Source organism: Diplotaxodon limnothrissa, linkage group LG23 (assembly GCF_057381915.1).
Source record: "Diplotaxodon limnothrissa isolate DT_005_m linkage group LG23, D_limnothrissa_male_GT1.1, whole genome shotgun sequence".
NCBI lineage: Eukaryota > Metazoa > Chordata > Actinopteri > Cichliformes > Cichlidae > Diplotaxodon > Diplotaxodon limnothrissa.
In genome coordinates, this window is record NC_140617.1 from 9,141,774 (window position 1) to 9,159,274 (window position 17,501).

Here is a 17,501-nt window from a genome sequence, read left to right on the forward strand (position 1 = left end):
CACTAATGAAATAAAAAATAAATAAAAACCACACACCCAAGCTCAGTTAATCACCCACCTTTTCCTTTTCATATCTCTTCATCTGCTCCGCTTTCAACATGAACATCTGAAAGAAAGAAAGACTTTAGTTCGAAAGGTATAAAAACTTTTTGCATGGAGATGTAGAAACTAAACAGTATGCTCACCTGCTCTCTCTGTTTCCTTTTTTTCTCGATCATCTCCATCCTCTTCTTTCTGATGCCATCCTATAGAATGAGACAAAACCATTCAAACCCCAAAATAGACATCTTAAAGAAACCCGCCTCAAGGGAAAGAGCCAGCAGGACTGCTCTGTCAGAGGTCAGGTGGGCGAGGAGGAAAAGTTTGGTTAAAAGAGAAAGCTATATCAGGCAGAGCACTCCAAATGGGCCGGGAGCGGACAACAGGTGAAGATGGGGAGCAAGCGCAATGAGAGGGAGCAAAATTGAAAATGCTAATAAGAAGGGACCTTCACGTGTCAGTGAATGGCGAGAAAAAAAAAAAAAAAGGGAGCCTATTAGAGAATATAATATGGCGCTCTCAGTGTACCTCGTGTTTTTTCCTCTTTTCTTCCACTTGACTCACTCTTCTCTGGGGGGTTGCTGGGAGAAGGGCCTGAGCAACATATGACACTGGGCTTCAGAGGTAGCCAACATAACATGATGTACCAATACACACTTACTCACACATACACACAAATGGAAGAAGCATTGACAACAAATACAGCATCTGGCATAAGAAGGCAACCCCCCCCCCCCCCCCAAAAAAAAAAAAAAACCCAAAACAAACGTCATGACTAAAGATCGGTCATACCAGCTTGTCATCAACAATAACAGCCTACTAACCGGTTTGTGTTTTCCAGCTGGTTTCTTGTCTGCAGGCTTTCTGGCTCCATCTGGGACCTTCCTCACAGTTAAAGGCACCCCGTATTTGGCGGCTGGTTTTGTAATCTTCTGGGCTGAGGCTGATATTATGAGATATCCAGAAGTAATTTAGAAGAAAAACTCAAAAACTAACAAAATTTGTATTTTAGCTGATTAGTTCTAGAATCTACAAACAAGCTGTAGAAGACAGACCCCTTGTAGTCTTCTTCATGACGAGTTTGCTCACCTGATGGCACCTGTGCCACACCTGATTTAGGCTGCTTGTGAAGAAAAGTATGGCGAAATTCCTGAGCAATGATCTGAAATGAGTAAGAAATTTAATGAGCAAGCTACTTTTTGCAAAAAAAAAAAAAAAAACCCCAAAGAATTAACAATCAGCTGCAGAGTCTACCTGTGGTGTGAGAAACTTCTCAATCCTGCAGGAGAGGAAAGGTTTGTCCAGTATGCTGTTGACTGAGGGTCGCTCTCGAGGGTGCGTTTAAACAGCTGTGCAAGGAGGGATCGCAGTTCTTGGGAGTAGTGACAAGACACAGGAGGGTACGACCCGCGAATTATCTTAAGAACCAAGTTCTTCATGTTGCCAGCCTCAAACCACTGCATAGAAATTACTGAAGACAATTGAACTACATAGGGATTCTTAATGTGGGGACTGTACTGTATTACAGATTTAATTAGGAATTAATATACTGGAAATTAATTTCAGTGTATTATCTAACTACAGTTATACATATAGAATATACAGGGAAGAGATCAAAATTAGTATGTGAGAGAACAGTAAATGCTGCATAAAACACCTTAAAATACTGTATAATAATAATTAAACAGCTCACACAGAATACTTACTGCATGCTTAAGAGTGCACATTTCATACAGAACACACCCTAGGGCCCAAATATCACTGCAGCACAGGAAGGAAAGGCAAGGAAAATGAGAGGCGAGAACATTAGTGATGGGTCGGTCGCGAACGAAATGGCTCTTAGAGCCGGGTCTTTGACGTGAACGACGCGAGCCGGCTCCTTATCGCGAGCCGTGGGGGGTTTATTGTCTGTCTCTCACCCTCTCTCTCGCACTTTTTTCGGCTTCACTCAGCATGCGAGCCTTGTGCTTTATGCTGGGAAGAGGGGCGGTAGTTGCACTCAGTAGCACAGGAACAGAGCAGGAGGGAGAGAGAGAGAGAAAGAGAGCCAGGGACAACAACATCACATTAGAAAGGTATAGTAATCATCCACAACTATTTTCAGTTGCAGATGAAAAGGATACAGAAAGTTTATACATACAGGCCCATATGACAGAGAATGTGCATCTTATTTTTGTTTTCATATTTTAATTTATATTTAATTGTGTTGTGGTTTGCAGTGTTTTGTGTTGTTTCACTTTAAATTGGTTTAAAAGGAAAAAGCTGAAAATTTAAATAGTTAAAAGTTGAACTGTGACTAGTAGGTTTTTGTATTATATGATTTATTTATTACATTTTATGTGGCGTGAATAAATAAAAGTATATTTACGGTGGCCCCTAGAGACAAAGCATGTACAAACTTCAAATCACGTACGAACCCTGAAGCATGTACAAACCCTGAAGCACGTACAAACTCCAAAACACGTAAAAACTCCAAAACACGTAAAAACTCCAAAACATGTAAAAACTCCAAAACACGTAAAAACTCCAAAACACGTAAAAACATGTACAAACTCCAAAACACGTAAAAACTCAGAAGCACATAAAAACTCAAAACACGTACAAAAGACAACAGAAGTGCTCCAGGATGCTGGGTGCAGTGTTGAGCTTTTGTTACCTAGTGGCTACACAAGCCAGCAAGTACCAACGACCGGATTTGGTGTGTGGTAGTAACAGGTAAATGAACTTTTTTAAAAATTTTATTTGACTCTATATGAGTGCCTGTGTATAAATACACAAACAATACACATATGCTTCCATGCTTTCAATGGTGTAATTTAAGTGATCTAGGTAGCTCTGTTTTGGAAGTTCAGAGCTACCTAGATCACCTATGCTAGAAATGCTAGAAATGAGTTTTGGAGTTTGTATGTGCTTTTTGGAGTTTGTACGTGTTTTGTCTCTAGGGGCCACCGCATATATTTATATATAAACATATATGAATAAAACCACTTTTTTTTACATTAGTAATTCCTTTTGTGCATAATTTTATATTATTAATAATAAATTAATTAAAGCAACAAAACAACCTGAAGAGTCGGTTCGGAGCCGAAAGAGCCAGCTCTTTTTAGTGAGCCGAACCGAAAGAGCCGGTTCTCTAAAAAGAGCCGGAAATCCCATCAGTAATTTATAACACACGTGAAAAGACCCAGGAAAACCGAGTAAACGATAAAAATGATAACAAAAATAACGCTGAAAACCGATAAAAACCTTGAAAACTATACATTTCACGCCTGAGCCTCAACTCTCGAGGCCCGGTACCAAACGACTCATGGACCGGTACCGGTCCGAGGCCCGGGGGTTGGGGACCGCTGCAATAAGGTATCAACAGTCAAGTGTATGCCCTTTACTTTCCTTTTATAAACTGAGATGAAAACAAGACTTTATTGACAAGAAAACTCTAGATCATTTAGACTGGGCTAAATTGACTTCACTCATTGTAACTAAAGTGGGTTAAATTGCATGTACACTTAAAATAGTTAAGGAGAAAAATCAATACCAGCTTCCTGCTGTAGATGTAAGCGAGCAAGTTTACTCAATAAAAAGGCGAGGTGATATCCTTACATTACACTGTAGCCACCGCCTAATCCTGCAGATTTAAGATTCAGTGGGGAGACACCTTGTCCCATTGATTACTATTGAATTTGCTTGACAACTAGACACCAATGTACGATATTCCAGAAGTCCAAGTACCTTTTGTTATTGTATGGTTTATTTTCACAGATCTCTGGTGACAGGTAATATGGTTGTCATGGCTACTGAACGGACTCATGCGCAGACAGTTCTTTCAAGGAAACAAAAAGGGGATTTATTTACAATAGGGATCACCTTAGTGCAAAATATATGTACAGTGAGTTGGGAGGGGGTCCAGGGAGAGAAGGGGGGGGGGGGGAATCCACACACACGCTTCCTCTTCCACTCATGTTGGCAAGAACAGCAACTTCCTTCCGAGATTCCTGCCTCTCTTTGCTGGACATCTGTCAAAGTAATGAAGAGGAGGGTAACGAGATGAAGCGCACGCTGAAAAGAACATGCCAAGCTTGTGTAAAAAATATGCACAGAAGCTTACTCCAGATATGCCAATCTCCTTGATGACATATTGGTGTCCATGATCTTTGGATTTGACCAGGATAGCCTTTCCAAATGAACCTTCCCCAATTTTCTTCACCTTTTCGTACTTGTCCATGTTATTGGAATGACTGGCTCCACATGCTGGATCTACAAAGACATCAAGAACATGCTAATGCTATTGCTCGGTGTAACTAGGCTTTAATCGATGGTTCCATGACAGAAGCTTTATAAAAGGCAAACATTTGGTAGTCTTAATAATGACAATTGTGCGTCGTCCTGGAAATGTAATGTTAGCTCCATTGTGGACCGCTGTCAGACAGAAAGAGACGGACTGTGATGCTGAGATGCAAGACACAACACAGCTGGTAGCAAAACAGCTAGCGTTCCCGTTACTTAGAAGCTAGAAGAAGATGGGAGCTTCATAAAATATTTACCTTGTGAATGTACAAAACTCTAACTGATATAATATCACCGGCTCACTGTGTAGCCGTATACGTTTCTGTGTGCCTTACCATTAGTCTTTTCTCGCTGCCTTTCTCATACAGGTTTGGGTACTTGATACTGTCCTCGCACTCTCTATCTAACTACGGCTACATTTTTTGTACGTTTTCATTGGACAGATGTACCAAGACCGAACATTAATTGGTGGACCCGACTGTCCATCATCTTTTATTGTGGATGACGCTTACCAGTCTCCGCCCCCAATGACACCGTTGCTGTGGACATTTTCCATAGCAACCGCAAACCAACTGAGAAGCATGGAGAACGTGTAACGTTTGGCGATTAATTTAGTTAAAATGTATTTATTTTTTAGTTACTTCATCTAGTATTTTCGTATTATGTATCTAAACCACAGAGCCTCGCTAAATTTAGTAACACACTATCCTCCTAATACCTAACTCTGCCATGGAGGAGCTGCACAAGACAATAAGCAACCAGCAGAACTCCCATCCAAACGCAGTGCACATTGATGGTATGCAGTACAGTGCAGCCAGATCTGAGTTGAAAAGAGGCATCAGAGAGGCCAAGGCAGCGTACAAGAGAAGGATCGAAGACCACTTCAGGACCAAAAACTCACGACAGGTATGGCAGGGAGTTCAGCACTTAACCAACTACAAACCTGGCAATACCACGTTGACTGAGGGTAACGCGGAGCTTGCGGAGGAGCTGAACCACTTCTTCGCATACTTTGAGGTGAAGGGACCAGAGGCAGCAGCAGCAAAAACATCGGACAGCAGCAGCCCAAGCCTCATAGTGCAGGAATATGAGGTGAGGCGCACACTGAGGGCAGTGAACCCCAGGAAGGCCACCGGACCAGATGGGGTAACCGCAAAGGTCCTAAAAGAGTGTGCAGACCAGCTGGCTGGGGTCTTCACTAAGATCTTCAACACTTCACTGTCCCAGTCCTGCATCCCGCCGTGCCTAAAGTCAGCCACAATTGTCCCACTGCCAAAGCGTACTAACATTAGCAGCCTCAACGACTACCGACCAGTTGCTCTAACACCTGTTATAATGAAGTGCTTCGAGAAACTGGTCCGACGTCACATCATGTCCTGCTTGCCACCCACACTCGACCTGCTCCAGTTTGCATACAGAGCTAACAGATCAACTGAAGATGCCATTGCTACAACGCTCCACACCACCATCTCTCACCTGGAAGTGCAGGGCCGTTACGCCAGGCTGCTCCTTGTTGACTTTAGGTCTGCTTTCAATACGATACTCCCGGACAGACTAATAGTTAAACTGCTGGAAATTGGACTTCCTTCCACCACCTGCTGCTGGATCAGACTTCCTCTCAGACCGTGTACAGAGAGTTAGAGTGGGGCCTCATCTTTCCTCAGCCCTCAGCCTCAACATCGGCTCTCCACAAGGCTGTGTACTGAGTCCCCTACTGTACACTCTGTACACACATGACTGTGTTAGTTCCCACCCAGACAACACAGTCATCAAGTTTGCAGATGATACCACCGTGGTGGGGCTCATCTCAGGGGGAGATGAGAGTGCATACAGAGCTGAAGTTCAGAGGCTGTCAGATTGGTGTGCAGATAACAACCTGGACCTCAATACCACCAAAACAAAAGAACTGGTAGTTGACTTCAGAAGGAGGAAGTCCGAGCTGCAGCCTGTCAGCATCAACGGGGAGTGCGTGGAAAGGGTCTCCAGTTTCAAGTTTCTGGGTGTGCACATAGACACAGACCTCCAATGGAGCTGTAACACCTCTGCGGTCTTAAAGAAGGCCCAACAGCGTCTCCACTTTCTGAGAATCCTCAGAAAAATGGACCTGAAGAAGGAGCTGCTGACCGTCTTCTACCGCTGCTCCATTGAAAGTGTGCTGACGTACTGCATCGGTGTGTGGTTCTACAGCTGCACCACAGCACACAGAAAGGCACTCCAGAGGGTCATCAACATGGCCCAAAAAATCATTGGACATCCTCTTCCCTCTCTGAAGGACCTGTACAGCACTCGCTGTCTCAAGAGGGCACGCAGCATCCTACGGGACTGCACACACCCAGGACACCGGGTGTTTAAGCTGCTGCCGTCTGGCAGGAGGTTCAGGCTGCTGAGGTCCCGAACAAATAGACTCAAGGACAGCTTTTACAACAGGGCAATAGCCCTGATCAGTGTAAATAGCTGACCTGACTGGATACCTCCCTGGACTTTTTAGGGGGGAGGTAACAATGTTTAAAACGATAACAATAATATTTATATTTATAACAAGGTGCAATAATAATTAATGTGCAATAATAACTAGTGATGGGTCGTTCGCGAACGAAATGGCTCTTACGGTGTGTTCACACCGAACGCGATGGACGCGAATAGAGCGTCAGGTTTACATGTAAAGTCAATGGAAAGGCGCAATGACGCGCGATTGCGGGTCCCGCGAAAATTCGGAAGCAGATTTGTATGGCAAGCCATTAGTGCCAAAATTCGCCACTTTCCTAACCCGTTTGGTTAAGAAATGGCGTAAAAAACGCCGTTTAATTATTCAAAACGCCGAAAAAAACGGCGTTCTGTTCCGACAAACGTCGCTTTTTCCGCCGCTCGGATGGCGCCCTGAACGCACCATCCGAGTGACGTAAAAAGCGGCGTTCAAAGACAGACGGAAACGCCGTTTTTTACGCTACTCGGCACAAAACGCCGTTTTTATGCATCTTTGAACGGCGTTTTTTACGGCGTTCTCTGCCAGCTGTAACGGCGTTTAAAACGGCGTTTTATTGAAATTATGCAGGGCACTCCCCATGGTTCCCTCATCCAATTACTTTCAACTCATTTCACCCAATCAAAGAAGAGGAAGTGCAGACCACACTAATGCATCACCGATTCACCTTGCTGCTAAGTGATTGCCTATTCAGTACCAGTGCTTGTCACAGTATTCACTTGTATTATAATCCCACTATGCATTTTGATGTGTTTAAGGCATGATCGAGCAAACAAACGACAGAATACTTTTTCTGAAACCTTAACTGTGTTACCTGTTATGGCAGCTAACAGGTAATGAGCAGAGCTAGCTCTGCTCATTTCTGAGCTTCTTTCTTATTTTCCTCTTTACTTCTCTTAACCTTTAACTTATGTTTTAGCAATCAGATCCTGCCATCTTGCATTACCGCTTCGTGCTAGTTATGTTGACTTTTCTCTTCTTTTGTCTCCACTTTTTTCACCCGTGTTTGGACACTCGGCGCATGGCTCCTTTGTTTACATTAGGGATCAGCTGTTAGCGCTGCGCCCTGCAGCTGCGCTACCGGCAGACAGACCCTACATCCCCAGTGAGGGAAGAAACGGGGGTGATGTCTCCCGAGGACACCTCACACACCATCTCTCCTTCCTGTAATCACTTTAAATGTGAGATCGCTCCCTGATATGATTGAGGAGCTAATGACGCTAACCCGGTCACAGTGGCAGTATCCCGGCACTGCCCGGTACTCCCTCTGTGAGTAGGCTGCCCGGCTTCCAGCTGCTGCGGGCGGACAAGACGAGAGACAGCGGTGAGAGGAAAGGAGGGGGGCTGGCAGTGTTTGTTAAAGACGGTTGTGGTATCTCTGGGCACATCGCTGTGAAAGAACAACTCTGCAACACAGACATTGCGCTATTAGCCGTTAGCATCCGTGGAGGTAGCCTGTGACTCTCTGTGGTCCGCAGACTGCAAACGCAATCTCCAAGAGCTCTTCTTCTAATATCAGGGGACTTTAATCATGTCTCGCTGGACTCCACACTGCCCACCTTCACCCAGTATGTGACCTGCCCCACCGTAGGCAATAAAACATTGTACTTAATGTATGCCAATGAAAAAGTGGCATACAGTTCATCACCTCCCCCTGCCCAGGGAAGATCCGATCGTAACCGAGTGCGTCTTGTCCCTGTGTGCAGCCCTTACTGTGCAGGGAGCCACTAATCACCCACGCAGTGCAGAGATGGTCCGCGGAGGGCATATAAATAAATAATAAAAGCAAGTAAATGACAGTATGCTCTTTTTTTCTTTTCGAAATAAGTGGAGACATTAACTTTGATCAAAATTCTTTCCCCCGCCATCTCCCTCCTAAGTGGTTAAACTGTCACACTGCTAGACTGCAACTGCACTCTTTGGTATCAACTTCTGTAATCCTGTAATTTCTGTGTAAAAGAATTAGATTGTGTATTATATTGTTAGTTTATACACCTGTGTGCGTGTGTATTTATGTATGTCCATACACATATATGGATTGTGTTTTACTTTTTTGTGCTTGAAAGACGCCCTCAAATGGAACCAAATTCCTTGTATGTGTTTGCGCATATACTTTTCCAATAAATGCGATTCTGATTGAGATATTTCCCTCTGTATGGCACACACGAGTAAATTAAGTAGAAAAAATGTCATGTGTATAGCCTCTTTTAAAATTGTTTGTTTTTAGGCTTGTAGAGATGACAGTAGGCAAGCAGACAAGTTTCCTGAGGTTGGGCTGAATGAACCTATAACAGAGATAAACCTAAACAAGCAGAAGGAACTTTAGCTAAATATATTTTCACGTACAGCCAAATGACTGTAATAAAGTAGGTAAGCCGTGACCATAGAAAAAGCAAAGCAATCACTGGATATACTGTCCAAATTGCTACACACTTTTTAAGCATCGTTCACCAACAAACTGAGTCTAACAAATCATTTTCTTTACTTTGGTAATTACAGTTATTGCCTTATGTATAAAATATTTTAATACCAGTGTTCATTATCTTGATGTGATTCTTTTTTTTTTTTACAAAAAAGCTTTACAGCCTCTTACATAATTCTACCACAATTACATAATTGATTTTTAACCAGGTTATAGTGAAAGGCCAGGTGCCAATCTCAGAGTTAACAAGAGCTTAAAGTCAGTTTGTTAAAACTGCTTTGTTCTCGAAACCAGTAAAATTAATTCGTAACTTTTAATTCTGAGTTGAGATTGATTCTTCAGTTCTTGGTTTGAGAACAATGAGGGTAAATTCATTTAACCTTTTACCTTGACTTAAGCACATAATTGTACTACATAGCCCTCGTCAATGGAACCCAATACCAGTATTTGACAGTAACAGGTAAGCCTTAAATTTAATTTTTTAAATAGACAAGACACCATGAGAACTGACATTACAATATTTTATTTTACAAAAGTCAGTGTCTTTTAGTTCAAAGTTTGTCTGGCATCTCTTGTACATCTTGAAAATAAATTAAAAAAAACAAAAACCACTCTATGCAGTGTACTATAATTGAACATAAACAACAATCTTTCAAAAGAATATTTCTAGATGAATTGTCATTTGAACTATTTCCTGGAAACTTTCTGAACACCACTTATTTTGCATAGCTTGATGCATGAATACCCTAGTTGTCTTAACTGGACTATAAATATAACTATATACACAATGAACAGTCATTTGTAAAAACACCTTTAAAATGTAAAATCTTTAAGAAGCCTGAGTGCCAGGAGCAATCCCCTTTAAGAACATTTACAATAAGAACTTCATCCCAAAAGCCCACAGGTTTTAACCACAGCTTCCCAGCATCAGTTCATGTATGCAGCTACACCTTTCCAAATCCCAGGGATCCTTTTAAGGCATCATTCATAAGATCTTTGAATTGATCTTCATCTGCAACACCTCTTGGGAGATACAGGGATAAGCTGCACGTTGATGTGTACGGGATACGCCGCATCCCTGACTCCTGATCGTAGAAGTCTATGTTGCAGGACTGTGGGAACCCCAGTGGTGGAAGTAAGTCAGCCCCAGTTATAAAGACGAGGAGCTCTTCAAATGTGTGGTCCACCTCTCGCTCTGTTAAAATACATACAAGTGTTAAATAAGGTGTGCAATGTGTAGATTTATAATCAGTTACACTGACTGCATAGTAGAACAGTTGCGTTAATGACTATTTTGGAGTCAAAAACAGGTTGTTAGGCAAAACAATTATTGCAAAGCATTGTATTATAAAAAAAAAATAAAATTACTCAAAGCAATCCTGCCCTGCTAAGACAGGAAATTAATTTTGTCCTCCGAGTCAGACCTATATGTCAAGGACTGTTTATGCAATGTGTATTTTTTTTTTTAAGAAGTTATTCATTCTGTCCTTGCAAGAGTACATTGGCTTTCTAGTGATGTCACATTTGCGTGGGTGTTGTCATTGCACCACTCGATTACTCTAGGACACTAATATACAGGAGGTTTCGTTATAGTCAATGTAATACCTGAAGGTTCTTGTAGTTAGGCAGTGCATCTAATTAACAAATGACCTTTGTCTCAAAGGGAGACAGGTTTCAAATTGTGTTATTCTATCTTAAACACTGCAAAAACACTGGGGGTGATCGTGGCTCAAGAGTTGGGAGTTCGTCTTGTAATCGGAAGGTTGCCGGTTCGAGCCCCGGCTCGGACACTCTCGGTCGTTGTGTCCTTGGGCGAGACACTTCACCCGTTGCCTACTGGTGGTGGTCAGAGGGCCCGGTGGCGCCAGTGTCCGGCAGCCTCGCCTCTGTCAGTGTGGCTGTGGCTACAATGTAGCTGCCATCACCAGTGTGTGAATGTGTGGATGACTGCTTTACAAATACAGGCCATTTACCATTTACTTAATTCTCAGATGTGCTAATACAATTGAATCATATATTTTAAATACAAGTATGTAATATAACTATTTAATATTTTAGTGTTAGAAGTTTTCGGTCATGTAATAAAATTAATGTTTTACCAGAAATCACAATGAAAATCAAATTACATCCTATCTATCAGTCTAAACAAGCAAGATCTGGTAGAGATGACAGAGGATAAAAGAAATAATCTTCCAAAAATATTTGTTGTAGGTGGTTTCCTTTCAAATACCTCACCTAAAAAGGTAAAATAATCAAAAACTTCCTCATATGCTCTAAGAAGGGGTGGATTTTGCAAAGTTCTAAGGTTTTATTGCACCCAAGTGTTGTTTCGATTTAGTTGTCTGTATTTTGTATTGTGGACACTGTATTTAACATGAAATGCCTGAAGCAATTCAAACAGAAACAAGACATGTGTTGTATTCTATGTACTCACCCTGAATGGCCATAAGCCACCATTCCCACTGAAAGATGGTTGCTTCCTCTTCTTCACGTCTGTTACTTCCAGCTGGACTCCATCCAATGGTGAAGAGATCCTGGAAGCTGTTCCTTGTAAGTTTATTTCCTGCATTTGTAAATACAGGAAGGAACTGCTTCCAGCATCTCTTCACCATTTGCCAGAACCGACCACACGAGTCCATACCGGCAACAAACTGCTGAATCATGCTGGCAACCCTGTTGACCACAGATTGTACTCTCAATTCATACAACATAGCAAAATTGTGAAACAAAAAAAAAGTTTTGTCAATTTAAACACCACCTTAACTGCAATACAGATATAAACTCAGCAGATTGATGATTTGTTTAAGTGTTAACTATTAGGGGGGAACACAATGGGAAGACGAGCACTGACCAGGAAAGTACTTTGTAATTTTCTAACAAATTCTCACCTGTGAAACGCAAAATGAGATACAATCTCGCCCCTTATCCTCGGTCATACCAGCTTGTCATCAACAATAACAGCCTACTAACCGGTTTGTGTTTTCCAGCTGGTTTCTTGTCTGCAGGCTTTCTGGCTCCATCTGGGACCTTCCTCACAGTTAAAGGCACTCCGTATTTGGCGGCTGGTTTTGTAATCTTCTGGGCTGAGGCTATTATGAGATATCCAGAAGTAATTTAGAAGAAAAACTCAAAAACTAACAAAATTTGTATTTTAGTCAGCCAATGTGCGCACCGCACCCCACACACACACACACACACACACAGTGTATTTTCACATCATAATAAAAATCAAAAAGAAATGAGCAGATTATTGTACAAAAGATGCAAAAGTCCAGCATACTTCATTTATCAGTTTTGATTTAAGGTGTTGAGGTCCTCTTTAATGCCATGAATATGTGCCCGACTTGGTGGCTGATTAGTTCTAGAATCTACAAACAAGCCGTAGAAGACAGACCCCTTGTAGTCTTCTTCATGACGAGTTTGCTCACCTGATGGCACCTGTGCCACACCCGATTTAGGCTGCTTGTGAAGAAAAGTATGGCGAAATTCCTGAGCAATGATCTGAAATGAGTAAGAAATTTAATGAGCAATCTACTTTTTGCAAAAAAAAAAAAAAAAAAAAAAAAAAACCCAAAGAATTAACAATCAGCTGCAGAGTCTACCTGTGGTGTGAGAAACTTCTCAATCCTGCAGGAGAGGAAAGGTTTGTCCAGTATGCTGTTGACTGAGGGTGTCACAGTCTGGCGAGGGCAGACTGTATGAATTGAAAAAGGACCCAAAACGCAGACGCCAAGGAACAGGGAACAGAACTTGAAATGTTAACAAAAGGCGAGCCGTTTAATAAGGCTAGTAGAAGAGGTACAAACAAAGGGCAAGGCAAACTGAAGCAAAATTAACACAAACCTAAACTGGGGAATCTAAACAAGCAATAAGAAAAACCTAGGCAAGAAACTTGGAAGCATGGCATGGGAAACATGGCGTGGACAACAGGCGACCTGACAATCACACACTGAAAACAGAGGACTTAAATACACAGGAGGTGATTAGGGGAAGTGGGAACACATGGAGGAACAGCTGAGGGTAATAAAGCAGGACGAGGCAAGGGAAGCAAAACTAGAAACACTCACATGAGACATGGACCTTCAAAGTAAAACAGGAAACACACTGACTGAATTCTAAACATGCAAACTTAACAGCAACTGGGGAGACAGAATATAGGAACCTGAAATATGGTACAAAACCATCACAGTGGACATAACATGGAACACAGGGAAGCCATATGACGAAGCCAAAGAGCAAAACCTAAGATAACCATAACTGAGATCTAGGGAAACACGAAACAGTACCACAAAGGACTCAAAACATAATCCATAATATAAAAACACGAGATCTCTCCAAAATGAAACAGGAACTTGAGAGGCAGACATAACAACATAAGACAACAGACATGAAACACACGAAGGGCAAGGGAGATTTAACATAGTTGGAACACGAGGGGGAAATAATAAGAACTAGAAACACTTAGGCATGATAACAAATAAACTTAGGAAACCTGATAAGCTTAAACATACACTATGAACATCAAAAGAACTGAAACTCAAAACACTGGGTCATAAGACCCAGGACCGTGACAGAGGGTCGCTCTCGAGGGTCGCGTTTAAACAGCTGTGCAAGGAGAGATCGCAGTTCTTGGGAGTAGTGACAAGACACAGGAGGGTACGACCCACGAATTATCTTAAGAACCAAGTTCTTCATGTTGCCAGCCTCAAACTGAGAATAAACAAATGCAAAGGCTCACACAGCTGTAACCACTGCATAGAAATTACTGAAGACAATTGAACTATATAGGGATTCTTAATGTGGGGACTGTACTGGATTACAGATTAAATTAGGAATTAATATACTGGAAATTAATTTCAGTGTATTATCTAACAGTACATTATCTAACTACAGTTATACATATAGAATATACAGGGAAGAGATCAAAATTAGTATGCGAGAGAACAGTAAATGCTGCATAAAACACCTTAAAATACTGTATAATTATAATTAAACAGCTCACACAGAATACTTACTGCATGCTTAAGAGTGCACATTTCATACAGAACACACCCTAGGGCCCAAATATCACTGCAGCAGGAAGGAAAAGCAAGGAAAATGAGAGGCGAGAACATACAAATGGGTGGGCAGGGATAAGTTCTGGGTTAAGTTTATTATTCATTCAATAAGGTATCAACAGTCAAGTGCATGCCCTTTACTTTCCTTTTATAAACTGAGATGAAAATAAGACTTTATTGACAAGAAAACTCCAGATCATTTAGACTGAGCTAAATTTACTTCACTCATTGTAACTAAAGTGGGTTAAATTGCATGTACACTTAAAATAGTTAAGGAGAAAAATCAATACCAGCTTCCTGCTGTAGATGTAAGCGAGCAAGTTTACTCAATAAAAAGGCGAGGTGATCTCCTTACATTACACTGTAGCCACCACCTAATCCTGCAGACTCAAGATTCAGTGGGGAGACACCTTGTCCCATTGATTACTATTGAATTTGCTTGACAACTAGACACCAATGTACGATATTCCAGAAGTCCAAGTACCTTTTGTTATTGTATGGTTTATTTTCACAGATCTCTGGTGACAGGTAATATGGTGTTCCTATGCATGTTCTTGCCAGTTCTACAGTGCTGAAAAACAGAAAAATAGCACATTTTAATATTAAAGCTTCAATATTTCAAATAAGCACTGTCTAATGTGCAAAAATACAAACAATGACATAAATCAAAGCAAAAACAGCTGTAAAAAAGGGAAAAAATCAACATCAATAATAAATGCACCTAAGAACCTCAGAACATAATGTATAAATACATAAAACACGTAATACATTATAAGATCAGACATATTTGATTTAACCAAAATATATTTCTGTGTAAGAACAGTTAAAAAGTGTACAAATAACAAACTTCAACAAAATAAACTATAATATTTTTTAAATATAGTAAAACAGAATGTCTTATTACCAGAAATGCAAAGTGTTCTTCAACTTTTAGTCTGGAATCTATGCTTAATGAAAAACTGCAGGGCTATTTAGACAACAGTGTGCATACCTGTTCAGCACCCTTGCAATTCCAAAGTCTCCAAGCTGAACTGTTCCATCTTTTGTCAAAAAGATGTTCTACACAAGCATTATGAGAACACATGTAAATAATCCAATACATGCAAACAAACAACTTATCACTTAAAGGGAATCTTGTGATTTATGAAACAATACCTGTGATTTTATGTCTCTGTGGAGAATTTTTCGATCGTGCACATGCTTGAGCGCTAGGCAGATCTGCACAAACCAATCTAGGATCTCAAAAAGGGAGACTACAGTAAACCATATGTATTGTGATCAGTTTAACCAAATATCTGTATACTGTTTGCACAGTGACTGCCTTGAGTAGTTGCTGGCTTACTTGCGCTTCTGAGAACAGTACCCCTTTCTGAGAGTTGATCTTTTTGAATAGGTCTCCACCCTCGCAGTAGTCCATCACAATATACAGGCAGCCACCCTCTGGGAAAAAAATACAAATAAAATAAAAAAAAACTTATAGTATGTAGTTATCACACAGTGCACATTTGATAATAGTTTCTTCACATAAACAGATGAGCTATTTGAATGGCATTAATACCTTCAAAAGATTCCTTATACTGGACGATGTTTGGATGACTCATGTTGGCAAGAACAGCAACTTCCTTCCGAGATTCCTGCCTCTCTTTGCTGGACATCTGTCAAAGTAATGAAGAGGAGGGTAACGAGATGAAGCGCACGCTGAAAAGAACATGCCAAGCTTGTGTCACGGTCCGCTGTGACAGACCGTGTGGAGAGTGCGTGGAGGACTCAGGTACAGACACGAGTGACACGGAAGTGAACTTAAACAAAAAGCGAACCTTTTATTGTGGCTGATGGATACAAAAGAAGCAAACCAGAATAAGGGCAGCACAAGAGCAATAACTAAACAGAAACCTAAACTGGGAATAAACTAAGGTAAGGCTATGACTTGGAATACAATAGACCGGGCATGGAAACACGGAGGGTGGGAACACAGACGACGCGACACAGACTGTACGAAACACAGAGACTAAATACACATGAGGGATGATCAGGGGAAGTGGATGCACACGGGGAACACAGGTGACACTGATAATCATAACAAGACACGGCAGGAGTGAACGTAACACTGATGGGAGATGGGCAAAGTAAAGCAGGAAGTACACAGAGGTTCAAACAGGAGGAGAGAGAGCACGGGGAGAACGCAGACATAACGGGCTGGGGAAAACATAGAATAAAGCACAAAGAGAGACGAGGGCTCATAAATACACAGAGGGGCACACAGGGGGTAAGAGTCACGAAGGGAAAACACATAAGGAACAACGTAACAGATCAACCCAGGAAGCATGGCCTAAATAAAGAACAAAATACAAAAATACATGAAAACTAAGAATACTGGGCCCACATGGCCCAGGACCATGACAGCTTGTGTAAAAAATATGCACAGAAGCTTACTCCAGATATGCCAATCTCCTTAATGACATATTGGTGTCCATGATCTTTGGATTTGACCAGGATAGCCTTTCCAAATGAACCTTCCCCAATTTTCTTCACCTTTTCGTACTTGTCCATGTTATTGGAATGACTGGCTCCACATGCTGGATCTACAAAGACATCAAGAACATGCTAATGCTATTGCTCGGTGTAACTAGGCTTTAATCGAGGGTTCCGTGACAGAAGCTTTATAAAAGGCAAACATTTGGTAGTCTTAATAATGACAATTGTGCGTCGTCCGGGAAATGTAATGTTAGCTCCATTGTGGACCGCTGTCAGACAGAAAGAGACGGACTGTGATGCTGAGATGCAAGACACAACACAGCTGGTAGCAAAACAGCTAGCGTTCCCGTTACTTAGAAGCTAGAAGAAGATGGGAGCTTCATAAAATATTTACCTTGTGAATGTACAAAACTCTAACTGATATAATATCACCGGCTCACTGTGTAGCCGTATACGTTTCTGTGTGCCTTACCATTAGTCTTTTCTCGCTGCCTTTCTCATAAAGGTTTGGGTACTTGATACTGTCCTCGCACTCTCTAACTACGGCTACATTTTTTGTACGTTTTCATTGGTCAGATGTACCAAGACCGAACATTAATTGGTGGACACGACTGTCCATCATCTTTTATTGTGGATGACGCTTACCAGTCTCCGCCCCCAATGACACCGTTGCTGTGGACATTTTCCATAGCAACCGCAAACCAACTGAGAAGCATGGAGAACGTGTAACGTTTGGCGATTA

At 41.5% G+C, this 17,501-nt stretch overlaps 1 protein-coding gene across 1 annotated transcript; it reads right to left on the reverse strand.

Annotated features, from left to right (window-relative positions):
- Positions 1 to 10,171: 10,171 nt before the first annotated feature.
- Positions 10,172 to 17,285, reverse strand: LOC146607528 (serine/threonine-protein kinase Nek1-like). Its single transcript, XM_085347901.1, has 15 exons — positions 17,232 to 17,285; positions 16,718 to 16,866; positions 15,843 to 15,939; positions 15,627 to 15,724; positions 15,440 to 15,523; positions 15,276 to 15,343; positions 14,769 to 14,855; positions 14,243 to 14,297; positions 13,787 to 13,937; positions 12,830 to 12,891; positions 12,656 to 12,728; positions 12,235 to 12,316; positions 12,116 to 12,154; positions 11,662 to 11,900; positions 10,172 to 10,422 (listed from the first exon to the last, which is right to left on the reverse strand). The coding sequence occupies exons 2-15, from the start codon at positions 16,832 to 16,834 to the stop codon at positions 10,172 to 10,174; spliced, it is 1,503 nt and encodes a 500-aa protein (XP_085204027.1). The 5' UTR covers positions 16,835 to 16,866; positions 17,232 to 17,285.
- Between the last annotated feature and the right edge of the window lie 216 nt (positions 17,286 to 17,501).

Coding starts and splice junctions, on each gene's coding strand:
- LOC146607528 (XM_085347901.1), bottom strand. CDS start 16,834: ATGGACAAGTACGAAAAGGTGAAGAAAATTGGGGAAGGTTCATTTGGA. Junction 14,298..14,768: donor AAACCATACAATAACAAAAG/GTACTTGGACTT, acceptor TTCCTGCTGCAG/TGATATTTGGGCCCTAGGGT. Junction 13,938..14,242: donor TGTGCACTCTTAAGCATGCA/GTAAGTATTCTG, acceptor GTTTATTCTCAG/TTTGAGGCTGGCAACATGAA.